The sequence below is a fragment of the Podarcis vaucheri genome (genome assembly GCF_965113315.1).
Source record: "Podarcis vaucheri genome assembly, chromosome: 8".
Classification (NCBI taxonomy): Eukaryota; Metazoa; Chordata; class Lepidosauria; order Squamata; family Lacertidae; genus Podarcis; species Podarcis vaucheri.
This window is the reverse complement of record NC_138766.1, coordinates 52,044,865-52,065,060: the sequence shown is the minus strand read 5'-3', so window position 1 is coordinate 52,065,060 and position 20,196 is coordinate 52,044,865. Positions and strand designations below refer to the sequence as shown.

Genomic DNA, 20,196 nt, shown 5'->3' with positions numbered 1-20,196 from the left:
TTGGGAGAGATTGGAGTGTGCTTCTGCCAAATGGGCCTCCACATCTGTACCTCACTTGGTTTGCTATGGAGGGAAGTGAATAACCAGATCTAAGAGATTCTGTGCCTTTGTTCCTCTGAGATTAAAATCTCTATACAGAGGGTTTAAATTTGCAGTGTTAAGAGAGATCTCCACATTCAAATGAATGCAGGATCTTCTGATTCAGTTACTTTCTTTCATCCACAACGAAGGGAGTAGAGGAACAAGCCGACAATCTTAAGGCCCACTTCTAAACTCTCTCCAGGCATGAACCTGGCAAGGTGGAGATAATGTGCTTAAGTAGGGCTTCGTTTATTTTGTTTTTTCAGTGGATAGATTAAAATAGGTGTGGAAAATGTGAATAATGAAGATCTTCAGGTGCCACGACTCACACTCTCTCTTTTTATATGAAAACTTTACTTGAGTTACTAACTCTTGCAATGTATTAAATTCTATTGAGCAAATGCAGCCAGAGTTGAATTAGGGACAATTAGGTATCCTTAAAGTATACACCGGCTTAAAGTGCTTCCTGACAGGGCCTTTTATGGCAAGCAGGCCATTGAGATTTGATTTTTCTGTGTGCATGTTTGGCATGTTAGATTGTGTACATACATGTTCCTTACCCCACAGTCATAGATTGCTGTCCAATACTAGTGGGTGAAATTTGATGGAATGTTTCTGGAGGTTTTTTTTTTTGTCCCTACACTGTCCTTTTTCTGTTCTGGAAGCACCATTTTGTGAATTGTCCTGATCTAACCTTTTCAGAAAGATGCATGAATAAAAATACTAAATATTTTGAGTAATATCAAGCTATTGAACATTTTCTAATATATGACTTAAATAAAATTTCATCTCTTATCTCTCTTTTTGGTGCTTGCTTATTAGAGTGAAGCTGGTGTAAAAGAATTTCACATAGTACAAGTATCTAGTAACAGCAAGAACTGGAAATTACAGGAATCCATAAATCTGTCTGAAGACAAAGGTTTGTGAATTGCAGAAGTAGATATGGTAGTTCAAATTGTGTTTTGTATAAATGTTTAGGCTTGGATCCTAAGAACGGCAAGTTCAGCTCATCAAATGGAACTTTCCTGCTTCCTTTTGACTGCAGCTCCCTGCACCCCCAAAACTGTTCCTGAGGGTCTGTAGGACATTATTTAATGTAGGGGTGGGAGGGAGGGAACAGTAGTTGTGCTTGGGAAGTGGTGGGAAAGTTTTGGGCCAGAAAAGTTCTGGACCAGAAATTGTAACATGTCACAAGTAAAAGATTTAGAAGCACAAGAAGAATTTTTGTTAAGTACTTGAAGAATAATAATAGTATTACCCTAAAACACACACACACATTTGTGATTATGCTGCTGTGTGTAAAATATGTGAGCTTAGCAGTTATGATGTTAAAGTGTAAACTTATATGACATGAGAAGCAATCCATATTTGGTCATTCCTTCTAGCAGATATTAAGCTGGCTAACAGAGAGAAAGGAAAATTGTGCTTGAAAGCAGTAAGATGCAAGCATTCAGTAGGTAAGTATTCAGTTTTTTGGAGTATAATATTTCTATAATTAAATCTTCATTCATTTTTATGGGCTAACATTTTTCTCCCTTTTCATTTGTAGAAAATTATACATTTGCAGATATCGTTTTTGGAAGTGAACAGGTATACATGTCATTTTTTTTAATGCATTTATACAGTGGTGTAATACAACCACATGAGCAAAGCATTTATTCCAATAAATGATCTTGGGTGATGGGAAGAAACCTTGCTAAATCTAAAACACAGAAAAGTCAATGGTTCAAGTACCCATGTACTGAATAATAAAATAAAAATAAAGTATTGATATGTTTGATGTAGTTACTCACAAAGCTCAGGAGCGCTAATGTGCCTAAAGGCATTTTAAAAACATGTGATAATTACTCAAGTACAATCACATTCTCTCTTCCACATTGTATACGCAGTTTTAGACATAAGCAGAATATGACCACAATCAATGTGCACGTCTGAATATTTCTTGGCCTTTGTTCAGAACAACTCTGCTGAACTGAACTGCTTTTTAAAAGTGCAGTGTGCGAGTGCGCAATTACAAGCATACAGTGGTACCATTTGCCTTTTTAAATAAAATTCTTGCGGTAAATCCCCAGACTGTTTTGGAACTGGAGGAACATGATGAACCATTTGGGGTTTCTGTAGAATTATAATTTGAGAGGCAACCTCTGAATGCACATCACTTTCGGATTACAGTTTATAGTTTGTTTTTCAAACAAATATTTTACTAGCTATTTCTGAAGAACAACACCTCTGTTCCTTTTTTTTCATAGATAATCAGTTCAACCAGTCCATGTGCAGATTTCTTTTTCCGAAGCTTATATTCTGACTTAAAAAGAACTCGATCACAGCAAAGTGTGCACACATCACAAGGAGCTGCAAAACCATCTCCTGACAATGCTGTCAGATTAATACAGAAGTGCAGTGAAGTGGATTTGAACATCATTGTACTTTGGAAAGTACGTATAAAATATAATATATTTCCACAGATAAGCAAAACAGTACAACCTAAGCATACAAAGCAGTAGAGATGCTGTTTAATGTTATTGACTGACACAGACCTAGGAGACGGGGGCCATTTTAAAACACTTCCTAAAGGATAGCATTATCAGCCCCTGGTGAATGTGTCTGGAGATGAAGTTCAACAATTGGGACTGTATCAGAGAACACCCTGTTTCCAGTAACCGCCCACTTAACTACATGTTTTTAAATATGTCATTTTAAGGGTTCTTTATAAATGTGTTTAATAACCAAATAAAAGTATCGGGATGGCTATACTCTGTTAACACTACTCAACAATATATTTTACAATAGATCTATAACAGGTTATTATTTTCACCATATTTGTGTCCGTTCTTAGCTGTCACTATTTGGTAAATTCCTGTTACAACTTACACCTTACAATTTTGTTTATGTTGTGATCTTTTTCTACCTTTTCCTCAAACAGGCATATGTGGTGGAGGATAACAAGCAACTCATTTTGGAAGGACAGCATCATGTTGTGCTTCATACAGTAGGGAAGGAGGCATTTTCTTTCCCTCAAAAACAGGTATCATGGAATAATTACTTTTTTTGTTTTTAAGAAAAGCAAGGGTTTGTTTTTTACACACAAGCTTTATTGCAGTCCATAGACCCCAAAATACATAGTACAACAATAGTATATATCAACAGTTATTAAGGTGTAAAATCTGCCTTGCTAGCATTTTAATAGATGAACTTTGAGAAATATTTGGGGGGGAGGAAATCTCCTTGACCAGATGGATTTCAGGCAGAATTCTATAACATAGTATATATTAGAAGTTCCATTATTAAGAGCACAATGAATGTAGGAGTACTGAGATACTGCCAAACGCTTGGGATGAAGGTTGAAGTAGGGTGCTGCATGGGGGGGGATGTGAAGATGGGCTATTGTATCAACCTGTTTTCTTGAAGCATGTCTAAATAAAAGTTATTTTGAGTCAAGTGCAAACATAATGATGACTTCCTTCCACCTATAGATCATGACTCCACCTCAGAACATGTTTCCTCCCTGGTGCACATATTAATCACGATTAAGGCCAGCCAGGATTTCCCTTAGCAAAATATCTTTTAACTAACTTTAATTAGCATATTTGTGCATGGTGGAATATATTATCTTGCTCTGATACCTTTGTTTTTTTAGGGTTTTAAAAAAATACTCTGGAATTCTGACTGGGAAGACCTGGAACAGGTATGGGAATCCAGGGGAAAGATATATTTCTATAGTGCTGTATGGTCACCATTTCTGTTATCTGTTTTAATAACCTGCTGTTACCTCATCCTCCCTCCTCACCAAACAAGCTGGGTGTCACCACAAATAGCTTGATCTCTGCTTTTGACTTCCTTGCCTTTGAATAAATTCTTGGGAGGCTTGACACTCACACTGTTCTTAAAATTCTATTCTCCATGTAGGAAATTTATATATGCTCTTTTCCCATCCCCTCCCCAATTTGTGCATAAAGTGATGTAGAGAATGACCCTACACCAGATTAATAAGAATTGAGTTCTTTCATGAGTAAAAGTATTTGGGGTTAGGTTGTTCTTTTGCTTAACTATAGTGTCATTTCCCCCCACAAAGCTTAACTATCGGTAGCCTGTGCAATTCTTTAAGAGGCAGTGTAACACAGGCGATAATCTGTCCCAGTGAGCAGTAGAGCAGTGTTTCCCAACCTTTTTTGGGCAAAGGCACACTTGTTTCATGAAAAAAATCTCGAGGCACACCACCATGCCAGATGGGGAAAGGTCACTTTTTACTTATGTAAAAAAAAATAAAAAAATAGTAACAGCATAGAAGGTAATGGTTAGGCTAGCATCCCTCTTCCAAATATGCTAGGTTTTTATTTGCAGGGACTGTTCTACATGGGAAAGCATTCAGCACTGTCATTCTCCCATCTGCCATCTGAATTGGTACTATTCTGGGTCAACTTACTCTGCTGCATGTGTAGATGAAAATGGCACCAAATGTGGGGGAGGGGGCAGAACAGGTTTCAGATACAGGATATTAAGCATACACGTACTTCAGATTGAACTGGTTGCTTGCTTTGCAAGTTTTCATTTCCCAAATGACTGCCTTGGCAAGCACAATACCTACCAGGCTCAACGCCGGTCTCGCGCTGCCGCTTCCCGCGCTCTCAAGGACCCGGGAGGAGGAAGGCGTGAAGGGAATCCCGAAGGCGCGAAAACCTCGCGCATGCACAGGCCTTCCGCCTGCGACAGCCCAGTAGGCTGGCCGAAGCGAGTGGCGATGGGATGTGGGAGAGAGCTCGCTCGCCGCCCCGCGTGTGCCTATGTGAGGCACGTTACAGCCCCGTGACGTCAGCGCCACCCAGGCAGCCAGGCAGGCAGATGGCGAGAGCCCCGCGCTGGGCGGCCTCTCCTCGCCGCCGCCGCCCTGCCTCTCGCCGCCCGACTCGCCCGCCTCCCTCCCACGGCACACCAGGCAACGTCTCGCGGCACTCTAGTGTGCCACGGAACACCGGTTGGGAAACACTGCAGTAGAGGTGCCATATTCTCCACTATCTGCAACTTCCAGGTTAACCTCAAAGGCACATAAAGTGCCTATCAGTAATTTTCTCTGGAGGTTACTAGCACATGAACAACAGTAGTCAGGCTGTCCCAGTCCAAAAATGGGTCATAGATGTCTTACCATCCGAAGCTGGTAAAAAGCACTTGTAGCCACTGAAACCACCTGGGCCTTCATTCACAAGGTAACACTGAAAAGACAAAGTTATTGGGTGTTTTGAGCCCAGAAAGTATGAAGAGAGCCCATAATGGACACGGTTGCAGTCCTCTGGAAGGAACAAGTTTGGAGCTTGTGGGGTAGTCCTGGATCCAGTGCCGTCACTTGAGGCCCAGGTGGTCTCAGTGGTGAGGAGTGCCCATTTCCAGCCCTGCCTGTTTTGCCTGCTGTGGCTCATTTTGGACAGAGATAGTTTGGTCATGGTACTCTATGCTCTGGTAACTTCCAGATTGGATGATTATTGCAATGTATCCTATGCAGGGAAGCGCTTGTAGATAACTTGGAAACTTCAACTGGTCCAAAATGCAGTGGGTAGGGTTGCCTTTAGAACTCATCTTGGACTACTGCAATGCGCTCTACGTGGGGCTACCTTTGAAGGTGACCCGGAAACGGCAATTAATCCAGAATGTGGCAGCTAGACTGGTGACTGGGAGTGGCCGCCGGTACCACATAACACTGGTCCTGAGAGATCTGCATTGGCTCCCAGTACGTTTCTGAGCCCAATTCAAAGTGTTGGTGCTGACCTTTAAAGCTCTAAACAGCCTTGGCCCAGTATACCTGAAGGAGCATCTCCACCTTCATCGTTCAGCCCGGACACTGAGATCCAGCGCCAAGGGCCTTCTGGCAGTTCCCTCATTGCGAGAAGTGAGGTTACAGGGAACCAGACAGAGGGCCTTCTCGGTAGTGGCGCCCACCCTGTGGAATGCCCTCCCTTCAGATGTGAAGGAAAAAACAGCTATCCTATCTTTAAAAGACATCTGAAGGCAGCCCTGTTTAGGGAAGTTTTTAATGTTTAATGCTGTATTGATTTTAACACTCAATTGGGAGCCGCCCAGAGTGGCTGGGGAAACTCAGCCAGATGGGCGGGGTATAAATTATTATTATTATTATTATTATTATTATTATTATTATTATTATTATTATTATTATATCTAACCACTTTTCTTAAGCATACACATTGCCACTTTGTTTCTGGGTCCAATTCAAGTTGCTCATGCTAGTGTTTAAAGCCCTGAATGACTTAGGCTCCAAATAACTGAAAGATTGCCTCCTTCCCTATGGATCCTCTTGGGTGTTAAGATCAGCAGAGGGGGCCCTCTTGGTTGTTCCATCTCCTGCAGAAGTTTGATCGTATGGACATTTCTTCTGCATTTGTTTTAAAGAAAGAATCAATGAACAGTTTTTTTCCTCTTACATGATTTGAATAAAATCTCTTATGTATTTCTCACATGCGGGATTGAGTTCTTCTTGATTTTATACGACTTTGCTTATTTAACACTTATATTCCAGGAGTCATCAGAGATAGGGCTCTTCAATTTTTTTCGGCCAGAAAACACATCGGTACCTGCTAGGCCATCTCTGGATCAGTTTTCCAGCCTTATTAAAACTAGTCTTCATTATCCAGAAACCTATAACCACCCATTTCATCAAAAAAGGTTTGAATGCTTCTTTGTTCTAATTTAAGGAATTTAGATATTGTTGAATGTGATGCCAATAGTCTTCAGTGGAAGAACTATGCAGTGCAACACTGAACTACAAAGAACAAAAAGAAATTACCATTGTAATAGTTAGCCTTTAATTTTAATAGTTATTTAAAATTTAAAGGCTATTTTTCATCACTGTTAAATAATATCACAAAGGCCTCTTTTGACGCGGAGTATTTGGGAGGGATCTTGAGTATGGGAAGCTGGTGTACAGTGGTGCCTCACACGACGAAAAGAATCCGTTCTGTGATTCTCTTCGTCTAGCGGTTTTTTCGTCTTGCGAAGCAAGCCCATTGAAGGATTAGTGGATTAGCGCTATTAGTGCTATTAGTGGCTTTTAGCGGCTTATCTGCTGATCGGATCAGCTGATAAGCGGCTTAGCGGCTTAGAAAAAGGGGGGGAGGGGAAAAAACCAGCAGGAACTCCCAAGACATTGTCGTCTTGTGAAGCAAGCCCATAGGAAATTCGTTTTGCGAAGCACCTCCAAAACGGAAAACTCTTTCGTCTAGCAAGTTTTCCGTCTTGCAAGGCATTCGTCTTGCGGGGCACCACTGTAACTCTTTTTTGCTGACATAAATTCTGCTGGCTTGCTAGGTCACATGATCAAGCTGAATGGTGTAAGGATCCCAATAAGTCGACCCTGCCTGGTCCTGCCCCCACCGCTCCCCCAGGATGCCCATTTTCAGGACTTATACTTGTGTAAATTCTGTTGGTCCTTCTGGCTAAGCTGAAGATCCACCACATCCTAACTAACTCATTGAATTAGATCTGGGGTTAGGCTTCCTTCCTTTGCATTCTCAAATTTTGAATAAATTCAAGAGCTGAAAGAACCATGGGAGTTTCTCATGCTAAAGATCATTTTTTTTAATCAAAACTTCAGCCAACATAAACTAAGAACAACCTCATTCAAAATGTTGCCTTCTCTTATTGTGTTTTAACACCCCATGTAAGGTGGGGGTGGAGATATGGTCATGTGTCTAGTTCAGCAAAGAAGGGTACAGCAGCCTCTGCTTCAGAGTGCTACATTCTCTTTGGTTAAACACTTGTTTCTAGCCTCATGTTGTCACTTTGCATTTGAACCCAGAAGGGAGAATGGAAGCTGTTGCAGAGCAGCTTCATTATAATTTCCCATCTAGCTGAAGAATAATGATTCCTTTCTTTATTAAGAACTGTGGATAAGTCAAAAGTAGCCCCACATGTTGATAGGTTACCTGAGCATTTTGGCACAAGAACATAATGTGCTATAAATAATTCTGCCATCAGTGGACAATCCCTGCTCCAGAGACCTTGTAATTGAAAGATGTTTGTGAACAAACACAGGTAACATAGCTAAGATGGTGATTTATTTTGGAATTATAACTGAAGGGTTTGGCCTCTGGCTGATTTTTCATTCTTGTTAATAAAGGTGCATATTGTGTTGTGTAGTTGTGTTTTCCAAAATCAGAAGTATCAGGACAAAGCTTCTAATGAGACTTTTCTTTTGTAGCCTTTGTATAGTACCAGTCACTCTTCTACTTTCAAATTGCTCTCAGGCCGATGTTGATGTGATCATTGACTTGCGACATAAAACAACAAGGTAATATTCTAAAGCTAAATTTTATATTAATGAAGCAAATCAAATTTAGATATTCACCTCTAGACAACATATCTTAATTAAAAGGGAAACTTCTTCTCTGTGTATGAACCACTTACTTCAATCTAAAGGTTTATTGAAGGCTGTGGAAAAGTTACAAATGATGAAGGAGAAATGTTATCTAAAATTTCAGCTCAACAGTTTCAAATCTCTACTCACTTGCAAAGCTTCCTGGGTGATATTGTTGCAAGCAGTATCTTTCAGCCAGTATCTCTCATCACAAACTTAGGATAAAAAGAGTTGTGAATCATGTTTGCAGCCCAGACCTTGGAAGGGGGGCGGGGGGGCGGATAACAGTGTAATAAATTAGTAAGTAACTAAGTACTTCACATGTTTTTCCAATTTATAATTTTGTGTTATGTAGGAGTGATTCAGAGGATTCCTTGTTAGATCCTACTCTGAAAATTATTGTGAGGAAAGTCAATCCAGTCTGTTGACTCTGACATTCATAATCTGTTGGGGGAGATGTGTCTGGTTTTACTCCTCATATTATTTCCTTTGGTTCTCTAACATGCAGACACATGCACACACACAGTGACATCAGTACAGTTCCAGAATATGTTTCCACATATTGGACACTGTTGATGTTTCACTTATAAATGTTGCAAAATTCAACCACAAAACTGGGACAGCAACACTGGCAGGAAAAGGGGAGGAGGGAACTCGCAGGTGTTTAAAATGAGATTTATTCCAAGCCCAACACATATTAGAATAAATCTTTGCTTGGAGGGTCTCTTGCATTTAAGAATTGCTGCTAAAACATGTCTCTGAGTAAGAATTTGTTCTGAAACATGTTGGGCATAAATATTATTTCATGCACCTAAACTTCCCTCCCTACTTTTTTCCCTTACCAAATTCATAACATAAAAAAAGGTTGTGGGTTGTTTGTAGTATAGATGGCAACTGATTATGCTATTGTGCTTGTGTGCACAGCGCTGAACCTGAAAGTGGCAGAAAACGTCACTAAAAAGGGGGGCAGGGCACACTTATATGTGCTCTGCTGATGCATGCAGGGGCCAGGAACGGAAACCCCCCCCCCATTAAATGGTTGTCAACTGTAATGCTCCTTGAATTGAGTAAGGAAATACATTTTCTCCTTGAGTTCTTGGTGGCCTTAGATATCATTGACCACAGTATCCTTTTGGGAAGGTGGGGTTTGGAGCAGTGTACTTCAGTGCTTCTTCTCCTACCTCCCAGACCATTTCCAGGAAGTAGTTGGAGTGGGGGGCACGGCTCAACACCATTGGAGTTTCCCTGTGGTGTCCTGCAGGGTTCAGCCTTGTCCCCCATGATATTTCACAACTCTCTGTAGCCACTGGGGGCTGTCATAAGGAGATATTAAGTGAAGTGTCACCAGTATGCAGATGATACCCAACTCTATAGTTCTGTTCCAACTGAATTAGGAGAGGGGGCTGAAGTCCAAGACTGGTGCTTGGAGGCAGTGATGCGCTGGATGTTGGCCAACAAATGAAAACTACTGATGTGTTCAAGTTCTCTAGTTTAGGAGGTGGAACTAGATGGGGCTGTATTTCCCTTGAAATAGCAGATTTGTAGGTTGGGGGTATCCAGCGTCATTACTGGAAACTTAGGTACCGTATTTTTCGCCCCATAGGACACTTTCCCCCCTCCAAATATGAAGGGGAAATGTGTGTGCGTCCTATGGGGCGAATGCAGGCTTTCGCTGAAGCCTGGAGAGCGAGAGGCGTCGGTGCGCACCCACCCCTCTTGCTCGCCAGGCTTCGCGCAGATCTCCGCAAGCCGTGGGAGCCTGCACCGGGCTCCCGCTGCTTGCGGAGAGTTGCCTGCATGCCAGAGGCTGGGCGCACTGAGTTGCCTGCATGCCGAAGGCTGGGCGCGCTGAGGCTAGCGCTCCCAGACTTCGCGTACTTCTCCGCAAGGCGCGGGAGCCCGGCGCTGGGCTCCTGCTGCTTGCGGAGAGTTGCCTGCATGACAAAGGCTGGGCGCGCTGAGCCCAGCGCTCCCAGACTTCGCGCACCTCTCCGCAAGGCGTGGGAGCCCTGTGCTGGGCTCCCGCTGCTTGCGGAGAGTTGCCTCTTCTGGGGTCGGGGGAAGCTCGGGCTTCCCCCGCTCCAGCCCTGCGCCTGGGGGGAAAATAATTTCCCCCCCTTTATTTCCCTCCCAAAATACTAGGTGCGCCTTATCGGACAGTGCGTCCTATAGGGTGAAAAATACGGTAGCTAGGAATGTCTATTTCCATCTTCAGCGGGTTCATGAAATACAACACCTTTTGGACAGAAATGACTTGGCCATGCTACTCCACGCTCTGGTAACTTCCAGACTAGATTTTTGCCATTCACTCTGTGTGGGACTACTCTTGAAAATTACTCGGAAATTTCAGTGTTGCTTTTTAAACTTCTGTAACCCGCCCTGGAACCTTGTGGTGAAAGGTGGGTAAGAATTGAAATAGTAATAATAGGCTGCAAACTTTGGAATGCATTAAACTGAAATTCCTTGTGGTGTGGATAAATAAGCAAAAAGCTAGTATAAATATAACTGGTTTTATTATATCCCAGTATGCTTTGATTAAATTATTGAATCACTGTCACTTTGGCTAAGTTACTCATAGGTTTATACTAACACTTTGGGGCATGAGCCGAAGAATATGACATGTTTTCTCTTTTCCAGTCCAGAAACACTTGAAATCCATGGTTCATTTACTTGGCTTGGGCAAACACAATACAAGCTTCAGCTGAAAAGCCAGGAAGTATCCAGCCTGCAGCTAAAGGCCTGTTTCGTCCACACAGGAGTTTATAATCTTGGAACCCCACGAGTTTTTGCCAAGCTTTCGGACCAGGTTACTTTGTTTGAAACAAGTCAGCAGAACTCGATGCCAGCACTGATCATCATTGGCAATGTTTGACTTGCTGCAGGTTTATTTAAAACCAGAAAGAAAAGAAGTGTTTTGAGTACTGTTACTTACTTCATTACTTTTAACCTGCAACCTTGGCATATGAACTGTTAAAATAGTGTAGATAAAATTCCAAACTATTACAAGTACTTGTCTCCTGTTTCATAATGCCTGGTACATTAAACTTGACAGAACATTTATTTTTTAAAAAGTATTCCATAAATTAAGTGGAAATACACAACATTACTGGTGATATCCAATGTTAGTCATGCTCAGAACAAACCCAATGAAATCAATTGACTTAATTTCTGTGGGTCTACTCCATGTAACTTAATTGGGTATCATCCTCTTCGTAACAGAATTGGAAACTCCTGTATACCTTAGACCCTGTCAAATGCAGCCATACTGCTGTTAAAACCTGTGTTAATATTTGTGGCTACATTAGGAAGCAATTTAGGGCACAGACCCCTGCTGGCATTTTTATTTGTTTGTTTGTTCATGAACCATCTTTTCATAACATTTCTGTGAAGTTCAATAAGATACAAAAATAAATCCTACCCAGTTTTTCATTTTCCACTTTTAAAAAAGTGAAATTGGGATTTCTTTCATATTCTGATAGCCAGTCCTCTTTGCAAACTGCATATAACTCCACTTAATATCCTTTAAAAACAGAAAACCCCAGTTTAGATATGTTCTCATTCATCTCAGTACAAAATGCACTATTTCACAACCATTAAAGTTTGTCATGTAAACACATCCACTTTATTATGTAACTATAACAATTCAGATGATCTGTTTAAATTACCAGTTAATTAAGCTTTTCGAGAAATGTATTATATTTATAACAAATGTGCTGTAAATAGAATAAAATGTGCACCATATTCACTGTATTGATTTATTTCATAATGTTTCTGAAATGATGACAGAAATTAAGTAGATGCCTGTGAATGGTTTGTTCTGGATCGTTGTCTTGCCTCAGTAATGAAGCAGATGAGAGCCTAGAAATTGAAGCTCAGTCCAGATCAAGATTGAGACACAAGACACTGTTAGTAGGCGGTACCCTAGACCGGATGGATGGGAGGTGGCTTGCTGTTGATGGGGTAACACTCCCTCTGGAGGAACGGGTATGTAGTTTGGGGATCCTTCTGGATCCACTGCTGTCGCTTGAGGTGCAGGTGGCCTCGGTGGTGTGGAGTGCCTTCCATCAGTTTTGTGTGGTGGCCCAGCTGCACCAGTATCTGGACAGAAATAGCTTAACTTCTATATTCTTTGTTCTGGTAACCTCTAGGTTACATTACTGCTTCACATAATATGTGGGGCTGCCTCTGAAGAATGTTTGGCAGCCTCAAGTGGTGCAGAATTTGGCAGCCAGGTTGCTCACCAGGACAAGACGGTTTGAGCATATAACATTGATCCTAGTCCAGCTGCACTGACTGCAAGTTTCTGGGTGCAATTAAAAATGCTGGTTTTTGACCTATAAAGCCTTAAATGGCTCAGGACTGCAGTACCTCAAGGACCACCTCTCCCCATATGAACTGACCTGGACCCCGTGATCATCATAGAGGCCGTCCACGAGAGTTCTAGAGGGTAGCAACATGAGAAAATCCCTTTTCTGTGGTAGCTGCCTGATCTCCCCAGGGAGGCTTGCCTTGCGCCTTCACTGCATATCTTTAAGTGGTAGGTAAAAATGTTTCTCTGTAACCAGGCCTTTGGCTGATTACACATTCTATAGCCTTTTAAATGTGTTTGTGGGATGAGGTGTTATTGGTTTCTTTGGGTCTTTTTATGCATTTTGTGTTTTCATTTTGTATATGTTGTGAATCACCCTGTGATCTTTGGATGAAGGGCAGCACACAAGTTTAATAAATAATAATAAGTTAAGTGAAACAGAGTTGTAGGTTTGGGGTTTGAAGTGGAGAGCCCCAGTTCTGTGTATCCTCAGATTGACAGTTCACCCATGTAGGACCACCCCCAGCTAAAAATTAGGATTCTGCAAAGGGGTTCACAAGTTGGCTGGAGACAAATTAGGATCATCTAAAGCACTCCAATGTGAAGCTGGTTTGACAAACAACACATCAAACATGAACAGGATGCATATGCGTTTTGGATAATGTATGATCATGGATTAAAATTTCAGCACAGGAAATGCAGCAGGTGCACAATAAACGGGAATGTGAACAACACCTGGGCAACAATTCCTTCTCCACCAGGGAAGCAAAGCAAAGAACAAAACAAAACAAAACACCCCTTTCAAAATGAGCCAGAAGTACTGTCAAACAAATCAGGCATTCCCTTCTGTGTTTGAGTCTAGAGGAAAATCAGAGTAACACACACATCAAAACACTGCTTCAAATTGAAGCAGAAACTACCTTCGACATTGTCTCAAGAAGGTACTTTCAGGATTAGTTTGAAGCCAGTTTTGAGTCTTCAGTAATGCAGGTGTAACTATGTTTCTGTAAGGCACTTGAGAATCAGAGTTCTGACTTTGTGAGCTGCAGTACACTGCTGATCCAGGATGTCATGAACACATCTGCCCCAAGTATAGAAACGCAGCATGAGTTTGGAAGCAGTCGGACAGCTGTGAGCAGTTCCCCTCCCCCTCCGCCTGACACAGAATGGAATGTAGATAAGGTGTCAGGAGAGAGTGGGAGGGAGAGAAATCGGCCGGCTCAAGCAAGCAATCCCCTGAGCCTAAGGAGTAGACATATGAGAAAGGTCATAGGTTCAGCATATTCTGCAGAACCAGGAAGCACTTCTTAGAAGGGACGACACAGACGCTTGGTTAGACGTCCGAGGCTAATTGTTTGTATTGCAATAAATCTTCAAGCTAATCACGACTTGTGTGTTGTGTTATCAAGACGGCAGCCACACACACACACACACACACACACACACACACACACACACAGAGAGAGAGAGCACTCCCTTATCTCCAATATAAATATTCTATCTAAATCTAATCCAATATTTTTCTCCCCAATTTTTCAAATTACTGAGAAGTTTGTACTTTTTAAGAATAGTGGGGCAAGAAGAGAGTATCATGGGCTGCTTGCTTAGTATTTCAGCCTTCAAGGCAGCATACCACGTAGCATCAGAGTGCATTAGAGAGCTTTCCCCCTCAAATCCAAAGCCCATGTGACAACTGTTTCCACCCACACTGAAAAACAACCAAAACCACCACATACACAAACCTAACACCGATTACTGCCTATGAAGCACTATTCTGCTCATATTTGGATAGTGCAGAAAGAAAAAGGAAATGTGAAAAAGTTTTCTTGAGTCTGTGCCCTCCTCCCCCCCCCCCCGTTCTCCCTCCTTGCATGGATGCTTAAGACTCTGTGGAAACAACAGTGCATTACTCTTTCCCACTGTGGATTTGGAGCTGTGAGTTTGCTCAGTGCAGGTACTCATACTGCTAAAGTCAGAGAACCATCCACAAAGCACTTTCTTTTGACAACTTGTATTTATTAAAACTCATACATTTTTAAAGCATCCCTTATCCATAAATACTGGTTTGCAAACCAAATGGTATTTCCTTTCAGTGCTGTTGAGAATTAACCTACCCCTCCTCAGAGCATGACATTACAGGACTAAAATATTACGCCCAAACTGTTTTCATTCTTGCATTTTCCTTAATTAATTTAGGAAAGAAGTATACCATCAAAATAGCGCCAAATATGAGAACCAGAAAACTAACAAGTGTTTTACCAACATTGAGCTGAGACTTTGGGAGGGCGCCATGTACATACACACTGAAAACCGTTGTTAAGTCACAGTAGCTATAGTATGTATCTACAATAATGGCTTTGAAGACATATATGCCATTGTACTGTGGAAATAATATTCTGTTCTTCTCATTCCTGTTTAGAACATGATACGGCCTGGAAGCTGATGGCAAAGGCCCATTTTCATGGGGAATCTTACAATTTTCATAAAGCAATCTGTTCCACACATCACTTGGCTCTCTTCCAGGATCCTCTGCCATTATAGTGATCCAGTTCTGCGCTGCTGTCCTACACTCGGCTTCTACTTCATTCAGGAGATAATCATAATTATGCATGCCATGTATTTCATACAGTACAAAATCAGCAGAAACATATTCTATGAATTCATCATTGTCCCACAGCTCAAGAACGGGGAGCCATGGGCTGTCATAGTACAACAGAATAGGACATCTCCAAAGATCATAACGATAGGTAATGTTAAGGTTTGGCTGTGACAATTTTTTTCTGCCAAGGAACTGTGGGTCATATACCTTTCGATCAATTGAATAAACAAAATTATTCTGCAGCACAATATCCTGAAAGAGACCTCTGTTGCATGCTGTTGTACTCTCAGCAATTTTGATATGCTTCTTAGGTGAACAGCCCACTACAATAAGGGCTGTCATTGGATGCATGTCAATACAGAATATGGCTTTGTTGTAAATATCCACCGTGACGGTGGATATCCTGCTTGAGTAAATAGTATCCTGAAACTCGAGGTGAGACATGCCCGAGAAAGCCTGTTGAAGCAGCCTAATATGTAGCCTGTATTTAGTGTTTCCATCAAAGGTAAAGCCATCCTGATCAATTTGTGCTTGAAATGCCAGCGCATGGGGATTGCTCACAGTTACATATGGATGGGTCCCAGTGCCCGGCTTGGGCACAAATGTGACATTAAAATGAAGTTCCTGCTTCATATCAATATAATATATTTTGTTATGGAAATCACCACTGAGGATCTCTACAGGACAGGGCTCCAGCGGTGGCCGTAAAGTCATGAGTGTGTCCTGTATGTTAATAATGCATTTCTGAAAATGATACAATGCAGAATCCGTGCTCGGAATAAGACTGACAAAAAAAAGCACCCCAATATTCTCAAACATCATCGCCTCACAAGGGTCAGTGGGTTTGCCCTTGGTATTATCACCAATGTATACCATCTGTGTTGATTCCATGTCCAGGGTTCCATAGAAAAGTTTCTGGCTCTTGGTGAGGGCTGCAATCTCATTTCTGTTGGCAGCTACATTACAAAGGCCATGCACAGGTAATGTCACATTAACATATTTATCAGTGGGATGCACTGTTATCAGAGCGACATTCAGGCCGTGGTTGAAAGAGAACACAAAAGTGTCTTTTGTCCAAAGGAGAATAAAACCTCTCATGCCAGGGGGAATTATGCCAATAACAGATTCATCTGCATAGAGTTTCATGTCGAATTTTGCACCTTGTTCTTGATGGGCTAAGTTCATATCTGTATATGTAAAATAAGCTTCCCCATCACCATCTGTTTTATTGAGGATAACTCCAAGTTGTGCCAAGGAAACAAAGTTGTAGATACCAATCAGTGCATTTTCGTAACTGGCAGGGCTTGTTTTTACAAATCTGTATCCCCCATCTTTGGAGGTGAAGACATCAGTGGATTCAGCAGGCTTTCCAGTTGTATAAGCCACAACGAAATTGCTGGTATCGTAACAAATAATGTCCTTCAAAGAATAACAGCAGTCCATGTTTGTGATATCTGTAACGGGGCTATCGATGCCAGTTGACGCTCTCCAGCTTTTCCATGTGTTATAGAAATACAAATAGACCTTTCCATTTATTACGAAAAGCACTCGATTGTTCTTCACAAAAAGAGCACTAGTGACTTCAGCAGGTGAGCTTTCTAGTACAGCTGGAATGGTCATTGGCAAAAGACTGCTCTGAAAATTATCTTGGCTGAGGAAAACCTTTTCCCCAAGATATATGGCTGGAGGAGTCTGTCCTCCAAAGTAGAATGACTCACATGGGTGTGGTATTAGACGAGGGTCCTTATATTTGTATGAGAGAACAGTGCCGTGTGATACCATACTTGAATTGAAGGAGGCGCTTGATACAATCAGTAGTTCATGAGTGCATGGCCAAGAATCACCCCTATCCAGACACAGCAAAAAAATCACTAATATGGTTACAGAACTGCTTGGCTTCCGCATTGCTGATTTCTGAATTATTCTCTCAAGCCAACCCCACAGTGCATGAACAGATGTGTTCAGTGTGAATGCTGTTAGCTGTAGTGTTTTTAAGCGTCTGTTTTGTTCCAGATTCTAATTCAGTTATTCTGAATTCCAAGTGGCAGTTGGCTGTTAGATAGGATGGGGTACCTGAGGAGATTTCACATGATGCTCATTATAGCTTCTGTGCTGTCTTGTTCCTGAATAAAAGATGATAAAACGGATTCTTTTAACCAGGAAACAGCGAAACCCCACTCTCGTTCTCTACTCCCACAAGCATGCAAAATATCACATCCACTCCCTGAACCGTCCTCTATTGCTTGTTTTTGTACCTGGCTGCATCAGAGGGATGGGGAGGGTTGCAGGGTCCACCACATAGGATTGGCTGAGAGACCAGCTCCATCTGTCTCCCTCTCTTCCTAAGCTCTTATTCAGGTGGCCATTCCACAGTGGGAACGTAGGTTTCGGGGTGGGTTGATCATGGTGAGGGTTTGCCAAACGTGCCTTCCTCTTAGCTTGTTTCTCCATTTCGTCCTGAGTTTGAGTGTCTTCAAAGTCCATGACACCTTTGGTAAAAGCTGTTCACCAATTGGAATGCTCCTAGGCCAGTGTTTCCCAATTGTCAGTGTTTGTTTTACTTTTTTTTTAGATTTGCCTTGAGAGAATCATTAAACCTTTTTTGTTGACCACCAGCATTATGCTTTCCATGTTTAAGTTCAGAATAGAGTAGTTGCTTTGGAAGACGATAATCAGGCATCCACAAAACATGACCAGTCAAACAAAGTTGATGTTGAAGAATCACACTGGTGATCTTTGCTTCTTCCAGTACACTGGCATTAGTTTGCCTGTCTTCTCAAGTGATATGTAAAATTCTTCGGAGACACTGTTGATGGACTCTTTTGAGGAGCTGGAGCTGGAGTTTATAAGTGGTCCATGTTTCACAAGCATATAGTAAGGTTGGTAGTACAATAGCTTTGTAAACAAGCATTTTGGTTTCCCTGCGAATGTCCAAGTCCTCAAACACATTGCACTTGCAGAGCTCAGGCAATGCTGGATTTCAGCATCAAAGTCTGCCCTTGTGGAAAGATAATTGCCCAGGTAGGAGAAGTGGTTGACACTTTCCAATGTTACATCATTGAGTTGGATTTGTGTTGCAGTGGGTTTATTTGTGCTTGTTGGTGCAGCACTTTGGTTTCTTGGATGTTGAGCGATGGGCCAAGCTTTCCATAAGCTTATGTGAAGCTATTTAGGATGGTTTGATACTAGGACTATGTGTACTTTACCCAGTGGCAGGCCAGAGACATTAACCTTTATCTTACTCCATTATTGGGCTCCAGCCTTTCCTATTCCGATTAGGTTGTTACTTTAAAAGACAACTGTTCTATTAAGTTGCTGAGTGGTTGCTTCTCCTATCTCCTTTCAGATGGTCCTTAAGAGTCGTTTGGAAGCAATCCCACTTAATAGGATCTTTAAGGGCTTGAGTGGTCATTTTGCGCCTTGGTTTCCTTCCTTGAAGCCTGCATTGAGGTATAATCTTGATAGCCATTGTGGAATGTATTAATCAGTGATCTGTCCATCAGTTGTCAGTCATCGTCATAGCTCTGGTAAGGAGTACATCGCGGCGATCTTCAGCTCAGACATACAGTGGTACCTTGGTTTACAACCATAATCTGTTCCGGAGGTCCAGTTGTAAACCAAAACAGGTTGTAACCCAAGACGGGCTTTCGCCAATTGTTTGTAATTTAAAAAAGGGTTGTAATAAAAAAAGGGGACACGCACTTCCGGGTTTGATGTGGTTGTAATCCAAAACGGTTGTAATCCAAAGCAGTTGCAAACCAAGCTACCACTGTAGTCTAAGAGGTGCTAGTAGTTCAACTGTGGGTGCCTCCATGATATTTTAATTTTTTTTTTGGTTGAAATAGTGTGTTGGTAATAACAAGGTTGTGTGCTGCAAATATAGTCAAAAGTAAGATTCTGTTCTGGTTGCTGTTGCCAATGCCTTCTTTCCCAATAGATCGAAATCTCACCCAACTCTTGCATTAAATTCACCCAGGAGGATAATTTTATCCTCCTTAGGTTTATCTGATAGGATGGCATCCAGCCGATAATTTTTTCTTCTTTAATGTTTTCATTGGCATCCAGTGCATAAGCGCTTAAAATAGTAGCCTGTTGGTTTTTGGTGAGTTTTATTTGAAGGGTTGAAAGTTGCTCATTAATGCCGGTAGGGACTTCTGACAAGAGCTTTACAAGATAGTTTTTGAAAGCAAAGCCTACCCCATGTATTTGACGTTCTTGTTCAGGTAGACCTTTACAGAAGAATGTGTAGAATTTTTTTTTATTCTTTCAGTTGTCCCTCTCCTGTTCTTTGAGTTTCTTGAAGTGCTGCAATATCAATGTTAAAATGTCACAACTCTCTTTCAGTGATGGCAGTCCTGCATTTAGGACGCTTATTATCTGTGTTATCCAGCAAAGTCCATATATTCCATGTTCCAAAGTTCAATTGTCTTTTACAACTGCTAGGTGGTGACCCCACTGGGTGTGGTAATCTAGTCAGGGGGAAAAGCGAGGCAGACTATGTTTAGGGCACCTTTTCTAGCCCCTCCGCCTTTTTGGGGTGGGTAGAGTAGATCCTAAACAGGGCTGCTCAGTTGTGGATACAGCTGCTGAGCTCCTCAACTGTCTCCTTGAGTCAGAATGACTGAATCTGTATCCACCGCCCATGAGCTGGTTCATGATTTAGGGGCTTCCAGATTTCATGGTCCTGCCTCCGTTACCATTTGCTGATCGTCATGGGACTTTTTTGGGGTTTGGGATGGGTTTTTGGAAGATGCCTGTGTGTGAATTTGTTTTATGTGGGTAGATCAGTGCACGCTGACCAACGCACAGTCTTCACAGTAAGGCTGTGTTCCGATAGCATGAGTATCA

At 41.8% G+C, this 20,196-nt stretch overlaps 2 protein-coding genes across 8 annotated transcripts in view; one reads left to right on the top strand and one right to left on the bottom strand.

Moving 5' to 3' along the window:
* The window catches only part of TRAPPC8 (trafficking protein particle complex subunit 8), a gene marked incomplete at its 3' end in the record, with an annotated part of 53,619 nt that extends 41,438 nt beyond the window's left edge, over positions 1-12,181 (top strand). For 4 of the 7 annotated variants that reach the window (XM_082234746.1, XM_082234744.1, XM_082234749.1 and 1 more), the window contains 9 exons: positions 904-1,000; positions 1,467-1,538; positions 1,631-1,671; positions 2,331-2,516; positions 3,005-3,106; positions 3,719-3,766; positions 6,605-6,750; positions 8,285-8,374; positions 11,078-12,181. In XM_082234746.1, the coding sequence (XP_082090872.1) occupies positions 904-1,000; positions 1,467-1,538; positions 1,631-1,671; positions 2,331-2,516; positions 3,005-3,106; positions 3,719-3,766; positions 6,605-6,750; positions 8,285-8,374; positions 11,078-11,312 (1,017 nt within the window). The remainder of the gene's footprint in view (positions 1-903; positions 1,001-1,466; positions 1,539-1,630; positions 1,672-2,330; positions 2,517-3,004; positions 3,107-3,718; positions 3,767-6,604; positions 6,751-8,284; positions 8,375-11,077) is intronic. The other 3 variants (XM_082234747.1, XM_082234745.1, XM_082234750.1) reach the window with 2 other exon arrangements.
* Positions 12,182-14,744: 2,563 nt separating this feature from the next.
* Positions 14,745-17,355, bottom strand: CATSPERD (cation channel sperm associated auxiliary subunit delta). Its single transcript, XM_082234813.1, has one exon. It carries the CDS (start codon positions 17,251-17,253, stop codon positions 14,899-14,901), a length of 2,355 nt encoding a protein of 784 aa, XP_082090939.1. The 5' UTR covers positions 17,254-17,355; the 3' UTR covers positions 14,745-14,898.
* Between the last annotated feature and the right edge of the window lie 2,841 nt (positions 17,356-20,196).

Coding starts and splice junctions, on each gene's coding strand:
- CATSPERD (XM_082234813.1), bottom strand. CDS start 17,253: ATGCGGAAGCCAAGCAGTTCTGTAACCATATTAGTGATTTTTTTGCTG.